Below are 16,741 nucleotides of genomic sequence, written 5' to 3'. Positions count from 1 at the left end.
GATGTATAGTGATACTGAATATCCTAGATGACATGAGATTGCGGAACATGGCATTGCGTTGAGCATCTCGAAAGGTTGAATGCCAACTAGTTTCCCTCAACATGTTGATTAGTCAGTCGACTTCAGCCAGCGTGTAAGACGAACGAAGAAACGCTGACACTGCCAAGTATCGTACAACACTAAAAGTTCTGAGATTAGACATTTCTAGTCAAATAATACCCTGAGACTGAAATGTGACTGCTTCGCACAGCTACGCGTCGCAGCCTTAGTCTCATGTACCTCTCTGAGCAGCAACGGTGCACTCATCGACTTTTCCATCCCAGAGAAACTTCCTCTATTCGCTGTGGCATGCCCTCATCAACGAGTCACAGCAGTCGATCACTTCTTCTGGAAGAGATTCATCGACACAAATATGCTAAGGGACGGCTGGCAACCTCCTAAGTTTGCGAAGTAAAGGTTGCGAGCATCGGGCTGATCGATCTCCCTCTCGCAGGCCTGTAAGGCTCACAAACTCCTCTATCTGCATCCGGTAGGAACTGCCTTTCAGTTCATGCTTCGCGATGCTGCCGGGCTGCCATATCAGAGAATTGCTGTCTCTGGAGAACCTTGGCAATCTGGAGGCAAATAGGTACCATCGTCCCCAAGGTTCCTGCAACGTACCTCTCCATCCGATTTGTGGCCATTTACTTATAATACCTAACGGAAGGTCCATACGCCTTCGACTTTGAGAAGGAAGCTAAAGTTCCAGCACATGTCGACAGTAACTTGGGTGAGGCAGTGCTTGAGTGACAAATATCATTCACCATAAATACCATGGGCGCTAAGTTCAACTCAATAAGATGCGCCGTTCGAGCCAAATCCACATGGACCATCTCACAGCCCAGCCCTCCATCTGTTGCCCTGGTAGCAGTGCTCTTTCCTGTAAGACATTAACAAGCACCCCGACGGCTGCCTTTCAGGTTCCAGCGGTTTGTATGGTCACGTGAGTAGAAGATTTAGGGACGTACTCCTTACTCCGTACCTTTCCGGCCAATTAAAACACAGCAACCTGGTCTTGCTTTTCATTGGCTGTTAAATGATCGGATCCACCGAGTGATTGAGGCCAATCCGGCCCCACTCTGCTGCCCTCTGGACACCTATATAATCCCACCCAATCTCCCGCCTTTGCATTGTTTCCTCTTTTTCTTCTTCATACTTACCTTCATGGGCAGTCTGGGGATCAAGAAATCCGGACTGCAGAGAGGGATGCCTGCATTGCACATCGCGGAGTAGACCTCTCTCGATTGTCCTTCGGGGCCATCGCTGTGGCAATTTTTGATTTTCAACCACACTTTTCATTGTATTCATCGCCTTGCGCGATGGTATGAAGAAGAGTTCAGCTCGAGGTGGTATGCTTTTCGCTTTTGCTCACCAGCTGGAATCTACACCGAGCAGCTCAAGCAGTCCCACGCACCCAGGCGCGCCTAAAAGTTTGACCCGGAGAGTTTTCTGCGACTATTGCTACCATGCCGAGAGATGAAGACCGAGCAGCGCTCCACACGCACGCTGAATGCATGGGGATATTCGCGAGTGAGCGGCAGTAGCAGGCTGACTCCATAAGTTCTTCGCTGAACGCACACATCCTTTGAGCGATCTCATGCCACGCAATTCTAGGAAGGAGCTGCTCATCGAGACCTTCCTTGTAGTATTTACGCGAGACATGCGGATATGTAGCTTGCTAGAAGGGGAAGGCCGTATCTGTGCCCGTGCCTGCTTACCTTTCAAGAGGCGGAGGTGAACGGGGTGCCTCTTTCCCGTAGCCTTTAACATGTGGAAGTTGCCCTGGCCGTACCTTCCTGCCACATATCTGTTCCCATGCTGAGCAAAAAATTGGACAGCGGAAACGTCCCGAAGACACAGTTTCGTTCCCTTTTCCCCTTGCATGTGAGTTAATCAACACTTCACTTCACCTCGCAAGGCAATGCCCATCAACAGACGCAGCCTAGGATGCATGACACCTGGAGCCGGAGTAGAGACCGTAATGCCAACGAGGGACTCATCATTGCTCATCTTGATGTCTCAGGCCACCCTTCCACCAAGGCTCGACTCCACAAGTCATGCCATGCACATCAGCCTCCAGTCGAGTCATCAATTGGCCTATGTGAAGCCCCGTAAGATGACGACACCCTCACATTCAGCAGGCATCCTGCTCTCTTGATTCCTGACTTTGAGTCCCGTTTGGTATCCCAAAAATGTCGATAAAGATGCAGCATACATTACCCCTTTCAAAGCCAGAAAGGCTTCTACAGCTGCAAGTTCGCGGTCAAGTGCGAACCAGATCCAGTCGTGTAGACAAACATGTCAGCAGGCGCTTCAGCTGGCTGACCTCAGCCGGACACTTGCGCAAGGCGGCCGGGAAGGGAGATCGTCCCCGGCAGTGCTCATTGGACGGCGGACGTAAGTTGGGAGTCAGCATCGAGTTGTACACACTTACCACTTCGTTTCCTACCTTCTGAATCGAGATATTGGATGACAGGTATGGGACCCCGCCGTTCTTGGGGGCGGTTTCGAGGATACACTTCAACGGCCAGCTGAACGGCAGCGCGTCTGTATGCTTTCTTATTCGTGGCAGATGCTGACGATTGAGACAAATTCCATTTGTTGTCTGCCTGGTGGCGGGATGACATGCTGCTACACGAGGCTCGAGATGCTGGCTTAATGCAGAAACTGCCTTGAACAGCCTCTATGTCTTGGCTGGCATGTGACTGCTGCTCGAGGCTCGCAGGCGGGCGTCAATGTAAGGTAATACAGCTGTATAAGAATAGCATGATACCTATCCGATGAAGATCCTGTCATGTCCGGAAGTCAATGATCTCTCGACTAACAGCAAACATGAAGCCTACGACTAAGAGCCAGGTCCGCCAATCGGCGGAAGATCTTTTCAAGTTCTTGTTCATTCAATTTTGGAAAATTGTCAACGTCTTCATCGCATGGCACAAATTGCCGGCCATCATTGGCGCCTTCAACCTCCTGGCGTTGCGATTCGAGCTCCGCCAGAAGAACCTTTACGACACATACCCCTCTCCTGAAGACCAAGGTACAACGGCGCAATGTCCCATGTCCGACACCAAGTTCATGGCTGTCAGAAACTCAGATGGTCTGTATAACGACCTCCAGGCGCCCAAGATGGGCTGCGCCGGGATGCGTTTCGGCCGCAACATCCCAAGAGAGCATGCCAAGATGCCCACTCACGAGGAGCTGTTCACGCCGAACCCGAGGCTTATCTCTGAGAAGATCCTTGCGAGACCGGAAGGTGGCTTTAAGCCCGCCACGATCGTCAACCTCCTCGCTGCGGCTTGGATTCAGTTCCAGGTCCACGACTGGGCGCAGCATGCCTCGAGTGACGAGACTTGGGACGTTCCGATGCCCAAGGGAGACACCTGGCCAGACAAGAAGATGAAGATATTCAAGACCAAGGTTGACAGTACTCTCTCGAAGCTGGATGATGAATCGCCGGGCTACAAGAACGAAAACACGCACTGGTGGGATGGCTCACAGATCTATGGTTCGACTGAAGCTGAAACCGTGGAACTGCGATCCAATTGCCATGATGGACAGCTTGCGGTCGACCGCGTGAATGGTGAACAGTTCCTTCCTCGCGAGAACGGCATCCCCAAAACCGGCTTCCATCATAATTGGTGGGTTGGTCTTGAGATGCTACATACCCTCTTTGCCTTGGAGCATAATGCTATCGCTGGCCATCTCAAGCTGTCGAACCCATCGTGGACAAGTGATGAGATTTTTGACACGGCCAGGTTGATCAATTGTGCACTCATGGCCAAGATTCACACCATCGAGTGGACGCCTGCTATCTTGAAGCATCCGACATTGAAGATCGGTATGGAGGCGAACTGGTGGGGGTTGGTTGGAGACAAGGTAAGCCTCTTGTATAAGTCTATGCGTTGCAGTCGCTGATGGGGTTGAACAGTTGTGGCACGTCTTCGGCCGTATTTTCGACAACAAATCCGAGGTCATCTCAGGAATCCCGGGCTCGGGAACCGATCAAGACGGCGCCCCATACTCCCTGACCGAGGAATTTGTTTCCGTATATCGTCTGCACCCGCTTGTCCCCGACGATATTGCCTTCTTCAAAGTCAAGAGCGGCCAACACGCCGACACCCTTCCGATGAAGGAGGTCGCTTTCGAAAGGGCCCGCACACCATTAGACGATAAGACCTCGAACAGCAACGGCCTCGGTTTGAACTTTGCCGACGTCTTCTACTCCTTTGGCGTAAACTATCCCGGCGCCATTCGCGCGAAGAACATGCCAAACTTTCTCCGTGATTTGCACCTACCCGCAGACAAAGAGTTCCCTCAGGGTAGACATCTCGACATGGGCACTGTCGACATCCTCCGTGATCGTGAGCGCGGGGTGCCGAGGTACAACGCTTTCCGCCGCCTCTTCCATATGCCTGCCGTCCGTAGCTTCAAAGATCTGACCGGCCCCGGTCCTGAGGCCGCAAAGTTAGCGGCGGATCTAGAGGAGGTGTACAACGGCGACATCGAGGCCGTTGATCTCTTGGCTGGCACGCTCAGCGAGCCTCTTCCTGAGGGCTTCGGGTTCAGCGACACGGCCTTCCGCGTTTTCATCCTCATGGCGAGCCGCCGCATCAAGTCTGACCGATTCCTCGCCGGCGATGGTTGGTGTCCTGAGGTGTACACGCGGGAGGGTATGGACTGGGTGCAGAAGAACACGATGAAGGACGTGCTGTGCAGACATTTCCCTGAGCTCGCTGCGCCGTTGCGTAACGTTGATAACGTAAGTCCTGTTAGCCCTGTCTCTGGTTTCTCTACACAGCTGCTAATAAAGTTCGTAGGCGTTTGCACCGTGGGAGAAGGTCGGTCGGACTGCCGAGTATACGGGGAAGGAGACTAATGCTTAAGCTTTATTCACCTGCTCATCCCAAGACCGTAATTTTTGTTTGTTTGGCGGTTTGGGTACATGTTTGGCTGTAACAACTACTTGGGGTCTACGTTGAACAAAGTAAAATGTGGAAGGAGATGAAAATGTCAGTTTGTGCCTGGAGATTCTAGGGTCGAAAACGAAGCCATATCGGCTGGGTGATTTTGATGGAGACAAAGTTTACACGGCTTGACTAAAATATTTGAACTGTCTCTTTTCAACCTAGCAAACACAAACGTCAGAAATAAGGTCTAAACGAATTGGAGAATAGAGGTGAAGCACGCATCAACACACAGAGGAGTACCAAGTGTGGCATGAGCTGTCAAGTCGAATAAGATATCAAGACTGAAAGCCCGGCGAAAGAGGTCAATCTATGAACAGCTGACGGGTGTTTGCTGGCCGATTTGTTTGAAGCTCCCGCTTGTCACAGCCTCAACCTATGATTCAGGTTCAGCCCTACCGGACGGTGAAAAAATGGTGAGCAGGGCCCATTGAGGCTTTTGTAGCATACCAGTCATCTATTCGACTCAACCCCAGAATCATCCTATCTCACAGCTAAGCCTCGTACATTTCATAGCCAGCTGCATCCCATACCAGGTTCTTACAACGCCTTACCAAAAAGGAATAGAAGTGCCGCATGGCAAATAGGGGGGGGGGAGTCGCGAACCTGCTGCCTACGCAACTCTGCTCAAGGGTACGCAATGCCGCCGCGTCTTTAAAGTGCTTGGGAGATTAACCACATGTGCCTACCAGAGGTCCAATTTTGCTGGCCGTTCGGAATCCGGGAACACCAAAACCTACGTTGGGGACAACGCCGGACGGCCACGAAAGGTAACGGTTTTCTGCCATCTCGAGTCGAGCTGGGATAATGTCTGTTTCAAGTGCTACTGTTTCGCCAACATAGCTGATAGACACACCCACAAACCTCTGAATTGCAACCGCCCGGGCATTACGGCTCGGAGAGAGGATTCTGGAACGAGAGGGACTCTCAATCAATGAAGAACGGAACATGAAAACAGGGCATCACGGGCCAATTGCCTATCCGTATCGACGCCGATCAGCATTGGCCCATGAATCCAATTTTTCATCTGACCAACTTGGCGCTCTGGTTTGCTGCCTCGCCGTGTCACTTCCATGTAACCCTTTTGGTGATTCTTGTAGCAGTCGAGTGCGGGTATCCGCTTCCTTCGCGCGCGACGACACGACCCTCCACCCCTTGAGCCAACTTCGCCAAGACGAAACTTGGGGGCCCCCTCTTTTAATCTGGCGGGTGCGCAGTTGTCCTGCAACGCGAGCGTGTGGTGTTTGTCACTGGTGCTTGTGTATTGTGTACGAAGAGTGGTAAGCCGTCCGCGTATTCTGGGCCGACGATTTAAAATTGTATGGATGGGAAGATCCTTGGCGGGGATGCTGCACAGCCCTCCTACTCTCTGGTTTGTCTGGGCACCCAAGGAGATGAGACCGGTGCAATGAGATCGATGTGCTTGTTTGAGATATAATTGAGGAGGAGACACACGAATCCCGTCCCTCTCTCGTTTCGAATCGGAGTAATCTTCTTCACTGCAATTTTCGTGTCCTTTCTTTGTTCTTCTCTCTGCCGGTTTGATTCCCAGTCACTCCTTTCGTCCTAGGGAATTGAGCTTTCTCAACGCCAGGCAAGCAAGCTGCCAATAAGTCGCACCACTCAAATCACCCAGACAAAAATCACTCAAGATGACGACCGATCAACCACAAAGACAAACCATGGATCCCAACACGGTGCAACCCAAGGAGGAGGAGGACACTCAGAAAGGGAGCTGGTCTTGCGTAAGTCATTTTGAATATTCCATCGTATCTGAGCGTTATCGATTACATCCCGCTGACGAGCGCCCTGAATATCTCACAGGCCCAGTGCTTTTCGAGCTGCATGGATTGCGTGATGATGTGCACGCGCTTCTAAGGAAGTGCCACACCTCCAGAATCTTCCTTTCCTTCTTTCATGACCAGATGGTCAACTTTTCAGACATTCCACACTCAGAATGGCGCATCCACGTGGATGCCTTTTGACCAAGCGCCTGCCCATTGTAGGGCTTGATGCGCTTTTAGGGGGAGGTGGACGATGGAAATTTGGGTTGGGCGTTACAGGAGTTTTGGTCCCCAGGAACCAGAGGTGTCATTTCAGCGAGACGTTCCTTTCTACCTCGCTCCCCTTGTTTTCCACTCTTCAATTCTTCGATATCCTCATGCAAACACCATGCTGCTTACTCTTTGCGATACAAATCTCTAGCACTTTTGCTACATGTCCAAGCATCCCTTCCTTGTGTGATAATCCGTTGATTCATCGACATCGTCTACCCACTGTCCCATCGCGGTGCTCAGGGGACAATTGAGATTCGCGGCCACGCGAGGATCGTCAGGGAGACCGTGCGCAAGCTCCCGCAATTCGCTACGTACCTCCACTCAGAAATCTCCATTCCAACGTCCCCTCCACTTTTTTTGCACCTTGCCTGTCCCGCCGCGCATCTTGGGGAGCAGTCAGGTTTACGGTCTGTCATTGTCCCTTCTCACGATCTTTCAGCCTCGCCAAAAGCTCACCACCGGCTACCCCGCCCTCACCCAACCTCCACGGAAACACCCTCATCGTAAGCTCACAGCGGCCCTTCTCAAGGCATTGAAACCAGCAGGGCTAACTCTACCAGCTTCCTTCTCCCCCAACCCCACCGCCCTAGTCCTCGAAAATGGCTGACGTGGAAATGGAAATCGACAACCCCCCCTCCCCCTCCGTCGCCGAGGGAGGAGCCGGTGGCAGCGGCGCCGCCCCGGCGCGTAACGAATCCGAGATGCAGACTCACGGCCGCGCGACCGCCGTCCGCTCCATCGAGGGTTGGATCATCATGGTCACAAACGTCCACGAGGAGGCCGACGAGGAGTCCATACAGGACATGTTTGGCGAGTACGGCGAGATCAAGAACCTGCACCTCAACCTCGACCGGAGAAGCGGTTACGTCAAGGTGCGCCTTTTCTCCCCCCCCCCCCTTCCATTTGCCCTTGCCCTTCACGTCCCCCTGCCTCCTTCTCTTCACCTTCTCCAAAGCCGTAGAGATGAAGCCCTCGGGAGGAAAACGCTGGGAAGCTGACATTAAAAACAGGGCTACGCCCTCATCGAATACGCAACCCTCGCCGAAGCCCGCGCCGCCATCGACGGCGCCCACGAGGCGAAACTCCTCGAACAGACCGTCTACGTCGACTTTGCCTTTGTCCGGCCCCCGCCCGGCGGCAAGGGCGGCAACAACAACCAGAACAACATCCGCGGCGGCGCGAGAGCTCAGAACCGCGGTCGCGGACGCAGTCGCAGCCGCAGCGTCGAGAGGGAGGTCGTTGCTGCTAAGGACGGCGATGACATTGAATGATTTTTGTTTTCCCGAAACGCTAGAAGAAGCGACAAAAAGTAGGACGGCAACGGCAGCGCAAAGCACGAGGGGTGACGAGGTCTCGAGGTCTCGAGGTTGCGGTGCTAGCAGACAAGTGGGGGGGGGGGGGTGTCTGAGACGATATTTTACGCCACATATCGGAGTCTCCTAAGCAGAAAATAAAGAGGATGAGGGAGGATTGGAGAAGGAGAAATGAAGGCCTCGATAGCGTGTTGGCCTTTGCCGATGTGTGGCGACCAAGCTCAAGACAAGCCAGCTGGTTCGCGGGAAAAGCACATCGGCATGCGTGATTCAGTCTGAAAAGGTTGGTTTGCTTCTTCTTCCCTCTTCTCTATTCCCCCCTTCTCGTCGTCCAATACTGACTGATTTGTAAAGGCTGCAACTAGAAATCAAAAGTTTGACATGATCATATTAATCCTGCAATACCGAGATTCAAGTGAGAGGACTTGTCATCTTAACGACGGTAGCCGAGCCCGACTTCGTTTGAGACCTGAGCGAAATATGTAACAGAAATCAGAATCGGCTGTCGGATCCATCGCCAGCGCCTTATTGGGCGAGTCAACTTCAAATCAAGGTGCTTGAGATTCTTCGAGTAGTCAGCCAAGTCCCGTCTTTCTCCGATCGCATTTCATATCTCACAAACATTGCATCTCGACGAAAGCATAGGAGTCATAATCGTCATTACTAACGTAAAAGGCCGCCCGGCCTAGAGGTATCGAAGAAAGAGCTGATCCCCCCCAGCACATGAGAGGGGAGGCTAGCAATCCAAAAACTTTTTGATCCTCGTTTGCAATCCTACTCCGTCGCAATGCCCATATGTCATGCTTCGAACCAATAATGTGCCTAAAGAAAAAGGGAAAAAGACGCCCCGCCCTCATTCATTCTCATCAACTCTCATTCCATCGTCGCGCGTTTCACTCCCTTCACCGACCCTGCCTCACACTCTGCATCTCATGTCTGGCCGGCGAGTCAAATCTTCCTGACGACCCATGAGTACGGGCCGAGTCATAACCTCCAGGCGACTCGTACCTCGCGTTCTTGGGCGGCGCATCGTAGACAGGCTCCCGTCCGGCGGAAGGTGCTACTGAAGACTGTCTGGCGGACCCTTGCTTGAGTGAGCCCTGCCTGATGGATCCTTGTTTGACAGATCCCTCGAATTGCTCCTCTGACGCCGGCACCTGAGACTGCACGGCGCCAGCATCCTTCTTCTTCATGCTGAACATTCGCTTGAAACCAGACGGGGCAGGTGGCTGAACTGTAGCTGCCTCCTTGGCGTCGTCCCAGATGAGACGCGGCACGAGCAGTCGGTAAGGCACCGTAATACCAGTAGGATCTTTCTGGTTCACCTCCACATTGAGGCAAATATCCAAGCCGCCCTCAAGGTCGACTTCATATGCGTCCGCCTTCTTCTTCTGCTTGACTGACAGCCCGGTCGGGGTGCGATGGAACGCCTTTGGCCGCGGTAGAATCTCTTGCGACCGAGGAACCTGGCGCTCGTCGCCCATAGTGTAAGCGCGAGGTGGCGGATGAGCAGTGAACTGAGACTCATCGCCGGGCGAGAACTCGTCTTCCGAGTCAGGTCCCCCCCTAATAGGTGCGCCCCTCATCCGTGCTGCAGGACGAGCCGTGAAGTACGAGTCGTCACCGGACTGGTACTCATCATGTCCTCCTCCTCCTCCTCGAAGACCCATGCCCCTAGACCTAGGCGCACGTCGGCGGTCGTACTCATCATCATATCCATAGTATCCATCATCGACACTACCGTCGACACTATCCTCGTCTCCCCATTGCCCATTGATGCCACCATCATCGGGCTGAGACTTTTTGCTGCTTCGGCGACCCAGACTGAAGACGCGCGTCAACGACAGTGATCGCTTGGGCTTATCAACATTGGTTGGCCGACCTCCGTCAGTCGAGTTGCGGCGTGAGAGGCTTCGGAACAGACCACCAGCTTTGCCCTTGTTGTTGGAAATCGGAGGACGCGACCGAGACTCATCGCGCTGAACATCGGGTCGGTACGCGGGGCCACGATTTGAAGAGAATCGTCTCAAGAGGCCTCCACGGCTCGCCGGTGGGCTTGGGCTTCTATCATAAGCCGACAAAGGCGGGGTAGGAGGCGGTGTTGTGCCCGGAGTCCATTCTCGGATAGAGCACCAGTTGCGATGCGGCAGCAGGTGCTTGTTGTTCCTCGCTTTACCATCGACACCATGGTGGAAGAGCGGGATCATGTCTTCATCAGTCGATTCGTCAAAGTGATGAATCTTGTTACGCTTGTTCAGGATATCCGCCATCAGATCGGGAGGCGGCGTGTTGACGATGGCTGATGAGACGACATTGGGCATGTATCGGAAATCCTTGTGCTTGGGCAGGCCGAGCTTGGGGTTGGCATAGAACTGACCCACAGCAGCGAGATGAACATCACCACTCAAGAAGGTGACTCTGACAGACTTATCAGCCGCCAGGTCTTGCATGTCTTGAATTACGACTGTGCGCTCCTTCTTGTGGTTCTTGGCGGTCCAGTGGTCATTGAGGTCGTCGAGAACTTCGACGCCTCCATCAATGTGGTTGAGAGTGTTGCCGAGCATACCCAATTTGCCAAGTGCCTTCACGGGATCCATGGCTCTCGAAGTAAGACTGCAATGGTTAGCTTGTCTTGATGTTATCACGAGTCAAGAGAGACTTACATGTTTTCCAGCCAGACCAATCTGGGGTAGGCAATTGGAACACCAAGCAAAACAAGCAAGTGCTTAGTTCTGCCTGTCCGCAGCTCTTCGTAGCAGCGGTCCATGATCTTCTGCCACGAGGGCTCGCTGACCACATCGAGCTCGGTCCTTTCTGTTCTGCCATCAACAGCGAGTAGAGAAATGTTGGATCCTAGCTCGACAAACAAGCTACGGCTCAACTCGCTGATGTACGGACCAGGTTTGCTGCCAAGCACCCAGCTAGGCTCAGTGGCGTCCGTCTCACTCGGAATGCTCTGGTGCTGGAAAAGCATATAGTACTTGTAGGCAACGTTGCCGAGGCCAGAGAACACCGGGGAGTTCATGTCGTGGTGCGCGTAGGAGCCGAAGCCATCAGAGATATCGTGGTCGTCCCACATGTTGACCATGGGAATCTGCGAGTTGGCCAGGCCAAAGAGACCTTGCGAGAACCACATGCAGTACCGTTCCAGGTAAGCACGTTCAAGCTCGTCCTGCATTGTCAGGGTGAAGGGCGAGTTGTGCTTGTGCAGAGGATTCTTGATCGCCAGCCATTCGCGGAACTGCTTGCTCTGGTCCATCAGGCAATCATTGTAGATTTGATCGCCGCCGCCAATCATGACGTGGAAAGGCTGCGACTGGTGCGTGTTGAGGACATCGCGCCACATGGGGTCCGGCCCGCTGAAGTCGTCGGGGTTGACACTAGCACTGAAGCCGTTGCAGCTGTGGAACATAATGTTCATGGACTGTCCCACTGCAGGAACCCAGAAGCCCATTGCAGGGCCCCGGTTGATTCTATAAGCAATCCGCTGCTGCTTCTCGCGAAGCTCGATCTCGATGTTGAAGCGCCAGAACGTGCATCCGCGCTCTGCGTGGAGTCGGAAACCGCGAACGTCCTTGTACTTAGAGACCTTTTCTCCGTCAATCTCTACACGCTTTCTGCGGCTGGCGAAAGACCCAGGCAAATCCGGAGAGCCATTAGGCGGCGTGTAGTCTGGAGGACTTCTCGTCTTCTCAAAGAGGCCATTGTCTGTCTCGTCTCTGGACAAGTCCTTGGCCTCGTCGAGATGCTCCACAGGACGGACATAAAGGGTCTCTCCCCGTCTACCCAGCTTCGGAATGCCCGCAATCGGATCCACGTATTCTGGCGGTAAACCTTGCTCCCCGGAGATCTCCTGAGGCGGGGGCGGTAGGAGCTCGATAGGCTGCACGAAAAGTCTCAATGTTGGCGCGATTTCGTACGAGGAGTCGCTGTCTTGCGTGACGATCATGACTGAGCCTCTCCATATTGTCTTCTCATTGACAGCGATGTTCCTGTTACGGGCGGGAACCTTCTCGTGCTTGAGTCCGCAGTATCTCAACAAAGGACCACACTTGAGAAACAGCGGCGGCTTAAATCGTGTAGGTGCTAGGGTGTCTGTAAGTCTCGTCACATAACTCAGCCCGGCCTATAAGAAACTTACCATGTGTGTCGTCGTACTCTCCGTCGAATGCTTCCGCCTTGCGCGGCCGCGAAGTGCTTTCTCTGCGCTTACCGCCTTCTCTGCCACCCTCCCACCAAGGAGTGTCCTTATCAATGGAGGCGAGCCGCTCCTCACTGAGGTCCAGCATATTGCCGCAGAGGCTACCGACGGTCGCCTTCTTCCACTCATCGAGGTATACAGGCGGTTTGTAGATGCCCTCGCCAGGACGGAAAGTCTTCTTTGCGGGATACAAATCCCGAGAATCGTCACTAAATCCATCATCCTCAGAGTAGTACTCCCTGTCGGTGGGCCTACCACGCGCCGCAGCATGTCCGTGGGTTGCATAAGGATATCCATCGCCACGCCCACCAGATGCTACAGGCGCACGCCGAGGGTCTTCGTAACGAGGATCTTCACCGTCAGAGTCGGAATCGTAGTGTTGTGCTGCCGGGGCAGTCGAGCGTCGCTGAACTCCTCCAAAGTCAATGCCAATTAGCTTCGCAGCCTTACTGGGCATCCTGGCCTGTCTGGCTTCTTCAATTGTTGCGTCCGGGGGCAATGCCTGTTCGCGCGTTGCGTGCGACACGGATCTCTGCACCGGGGGACCGCCCTTTTCGGCCGCAGATTGGTCCATGGCGGCATTGCGGAACTCAATGTTTTCGTACTTCTTCTCTGCATCCTTCCGGATGCTGAACCAAGGATCACCTTTGGGCTGCTTCTTGAGCTTATTGCTCCCGCTCCTAGTCAGAGAGAAACTGGGTCTCCTAGAACCAGCTACTGGCGGGGTAGGCTCTGGGCTGTCGTCTGGATTTTGAGGATCGGCAGCTTGAGGCAACTTCATGTTGTCCTTCGCGGCCCGCTCCCGGAAGCTCAGATTGCGCTTCGGAATACCGGAGTTTGCAACGGCAGGTTCACTAGGCGGCTCGCGAAGGCTCACACTTCGCTGCGGAACACCAGAAGAGGGCGGAGGGTGTCTCACTTCCATGGCCTCTATTGCGGGGCCTCTCGACGGGTAAGGGCCAGATGCATGCCGCCTATGGCTTTCGGGCATGTGCTGCTGGTGTTGTCGCCGATCGTCGAGCGATTGGCGCGGCGCATATCTTGCTTCGTCTTCGGGGTAGTATTGCGCCGGGGGTCCACGTGAAGCAGCGACGTTGGCGTGCTGCTGCACATGCGGATTATCGTCATATCTTTCGTCGCGGAAGCGCACCTGCTGTACAGGCACTTGATGTACCTGTACTTGCTGGACTGGGGGCTCAGGCAGTGGTCGCTGAGGCTCTTGCTTGGGATGTTGTCGCGGCGCGCGTTGCGAAGCTTCAGGTGGTTGAAGTAGATCAGGGTTCTGGGCAGCCTTTGCCGCAGCCTTCTCCCTGGCGCGGCGCTCTGCGGCCTCCACACGAGCTCGCTTCTCCTCTTTTGTAATGGTATCGAGCTTCGACTCAAGCCTCTGTAGTGGAGAGCGGTCGTTGGCGAACTTTCTGCTGGAGTCTCCCATGGAAGCTTTCCTCCTCTGTGCATCTCTGCCTGATCCTCCGGCCGATCTCCTCCTCGACGAGCTCTGAGGTTCGCGGCGTTCGCGGGGTTCGCGGGGTGGCCGCGTCTCGGTTGCCACATCCAGTGTGCGCTGGGAGCGGTCTAGGGGAGGGAGATCCTGCTGTTGCCTTTCGGGAGCAGGATCCTTGTAGTACTCTTCAGGGTTCATCTCGTCTTCCGGGCCGACCAGCGGACTAGGCTGTCGCGGTGTTCGAGCTGGACTCGGAGCAGGGTGGGTGTATGGTAGACCACCATTGCCGTATGGATGTCTGAAGCTCACGGGAGGAGCCTTGGGCACATCGGGGGCAGCTGGAGGCGTGGGAGCGGAGAGAGAATCTTGATCAGGGTCCTCGTCCCTATCATCGCCGTTGCGCTCTCTGCGTCGTCGCTGGCGCCTCTCGGCCGGCTCCTCAGGATACTGAGACTCGCCGTAGGGGAAAGTCGGCGGGCGCGGGGCAAGCCCTTGGTCCGCGAAGCTGGATGCAGTGGGCGATGCGAAGGGGCTGAGCGTAGACTCGGTGTAGGCCTCGGTGTTTGTTGTCTGTAGGGAAGTGCGATTCGACTTTGGGGGATGAGGAGGAAGCGGTTTGTCTACTGCCGCTGCTGTTGTTGCTGCTGCGGTTGAGGGAACTGGCTCAGGTGACATGCGCTCCGGGAGACTAAAGTCTTCAGACTGGCGACGCTGGCGTCTGGCAGCTTTGGGGCCAGACAAGTCCCCCCAATACGGCGCAGGAGGCATGGCGACGAGGCTGGCTACCTTGGCCCTTGGGAAAGTCTACCGTCGTCGCTGGGATTTGCGAAGCGCTAATCGAGCTGCAAGACGGGAACAGACGTGGGCGCAAGCACCGGTGAGTCGTGCGTACCGCCGTCCGTGGGAAGCAAACTTGCAGAAATACCTACAAACTACTCGGTAAACTAAAGCAGAGTCTAAGTAGCGGTATAGTGAAGATGGCCGGGCGTCAGAGACATATGCGGCTTGCCATAGCAGCCAATGCGATGCAGACACGCGGGCGCAAATGAGGTCGGCCGTATGCAAGAGCAAGGAAGTCGAGGGCGGTAGGTAGGTCACCGAGATGAGATGCCGAGAGGTGAGATATGGGATGATAGGCCGCAGCGAAAGGGAATTGGTGGCAGCGAAAGAAGATACGGACAAGAGTGAAAGAGAAAGATATGAGACGAGAGGTTAAGAAAAGAGCCTTCCGAGAATTCCCACTGGACAGAGAGAGCTTGAACTTTTCCTGGCGACTCAAGCACACACCGGCAGGCCGCAGAAGCTAGAGAAAACCAAGAGCTGGGAAAATGGCGAGGTTGACTGGTTTGTGCTACGGCGTCATTCGCCCACCAAGTTGGGTTTAGCAAGATGGATGCTCGACCGGGGTTGGGGGCGGCTTGGGCGGAGAGAAGGCGCGAGAAACCCTGTCTCGTCGACCAGGGGTCTTGAGTCTGTTCCAGTTCCAGCTGTTCCAGTCTTGTCTTTTGGTGTCCTATCACTCTGTTCCTACCCGCTAAGGTAGAGATACCTTAGACCCAGGCGTGTCATCGATTGGGCTGACAAGGCAAGAAAGACGCATCGAATGCCGCTGCCGCTGGGCACGAACAGCCGCGACAGGGGACGGGCTTAGTTGTCAACAAGGTAGGTACGAAGTACGGGCTATGGAGTAATACAACTGGGTCAACGGGTCTTGCTGTCAGGTCGGGAGTCAAAGAAGGAGGAGAAGGAGGAGCTCCGGGGTGGGAAAGTAGAAGATGGAAGAAGAAAAGAGGCGGTCGGAATGGAGCCACTGAATGGCCTCGCTTGCCATTGACCAGTGACCACGACTCCGATGGCTGCAGCTTACATGCAGCCAGGCCCAGAGAGCCCCTCGTCTCCATCGTGCCATCCACGAAGTACGCCGACGGGGGGCGCGGCAGCACGGGGTGAGGTGGGAAGGAGGCTCCAGCTTGCTTGCTACCACATGCCGCTTTCCTTCTTGTTCCCGCTAACCGCCAATGAGGTGGGACGGGAGGAAGAGGGCTACGGTGAGTCTTCGCTGCCATACGCATTGATGTATCCGTACAAGTACAAAGGCCCTGTCGAAAGACACAGCAAGCGATGTGAGATGTGAGATCGGGGAAAGGCGCGGGTGCAGGGTTTTGCAGGACAGGGTATCTGTAGAACAACGTGAAGACAATTGCATCCGTAGAGGGAAAGGGAAAAAAAAAAGGTGGCTGAAAGTCTCGTAATTGTTCACTCCTCGAATCGTCGAATCGAGTAAAAAAGCGAGGTCAAGGCAAGGCAAGGTAGCCCCAGGCAAAAGTAAAAAAAAAAAACAGGGTACGGAAGGGACAGATACGGCACCCGGTAATCAAGTTCCCTGCAATTCAAACAAAAGTCAATTCGTCGATCCGAACACAATCGAAACTGGCGGTCGAATATTGAGGTGGTTGGCGCAAACAGAGACACCTGAGCTACCTACCTGAACCTCACCGTCAGACTGACGGTGACCTCGACAGCTTCGATTACCCGCCAAGGCCTACAGGAAGAAAAAAGGAAGAAAAGCAACTGATTCGGCACCTTTGATTGACTGGTCCGTTGTTCCAAGCCTAGGCAGACCGTTTACTGTCTGAGCCTCTAACATGGGCTGCTCAACATGAGGGGCCGAGATTTATGTGTTTGAGGGAAAAAGTCCAAACCGAAACAAAGTTTAAGGAGTG

General features: G+C 54.2%; 4 protein-coding genes across 4 annotated transcripts; 2 read left to right on the top strand and 2 right to left on the bottom strand.

Moving 5' to 3' along the window:
• Window positions 1-2,420: 2,420 nt before the first annotated feature.
• On the bottom strand, window positions 2,421-2,666 carry CPAR01_01126 (uncharacterized protein; the record flags this gene model as incomplete). The annotated part of the gene is made up of 1 exon (XM_060485416.1): window positions 2,421-2,666. One exon carries the CDS (start codon window positions 2,664-2,666, stop codon window positions 2,421-2,423), a length of 246 nt encoding a protein of 81 aa, XP_060356273.1.
• Window positions 2,667-2,871: 205 nt separating this feature from the next.
• Window positions 2,872-4,922, top strand: CPAR01_01125 (uncharacterized protein; the record flags this gene model as incomplete). Its single annotated transcript, XM_060485415.1, has 3 exons — window positions 2,872-3,915; window positions 3,968-4,798; window positions 4,857-4,922. The coding sequence occupies 3 exons, from the start codon at window positions 2,872-2,874 to the stop codon at window positions 4,920-4,922; spliced, it is 1,941 nt and encodes a 646-aa protein (XP_060356272.1).
• Window positions 4,923-7,659: 2,737 nt separating this feature from the next.
• CPAR01_01124 (RNA recognition domain-containing protein) lies at window positions 7,660-8,331 on the top strand (the record flags this gene model as incomplete). Its single annotated transcript, XM_060485414.1, has 2 exons — window positions 7,660-7,932; window positions 8,071-8,331. The coding sequence occupies 2 exons, from the start codon at window positions 7,660-7,662 to the stop codon at window positions 8,329-8,331; spliced, it is 534 nt and encodes a 177-aa protein (XP_060356271.1).
• Window positions 8,332-9,275: 944 nt separating this feature from the next.
• On the bottom strand, window positions 9,276-14,786 carry CPAR01_01123 (uncharacterized protein; the record flags this gene model as incomplete). The annotated part of the gene is made up of 3 exons (XM_060485413.1): window positions 9,276-10,986; window positions 11,037-12,459; window positions 12,515-14,786. The coding sequence occupies 3 exons, from the start codon at window positions 14,784-14,786 to the stop codon at window positions 9,276-9,278; spliced, it is 5,406 nt and encodes a 1,801-aa protein (XP_060356270.1).
• Window positions 14,787-16,741: the final 1,955 nt, after the last annotated feature.

The sequence above is a fragment of the Colletotrichum paranaense genome (assembly GCF_030867605.1).
Source record: "Colletotrichum paranaense strain IMI 384185 chromosome Unknown Scaffold_1.1, whole genome shotgun sequence".
Classification (NCBI taxonomy): domain Eukaryota; kingdom Fungi; phylum Ascomycota; class Sordariomycetes; order Glomerellales; family Glomerellaceae; genus Colletotrichum; species Colletotrichum paranaense.
Note: the sequence above shows the minus strand (reverse complement) of the source record. Positions and strands in the feature narration are given on the sequence as shown.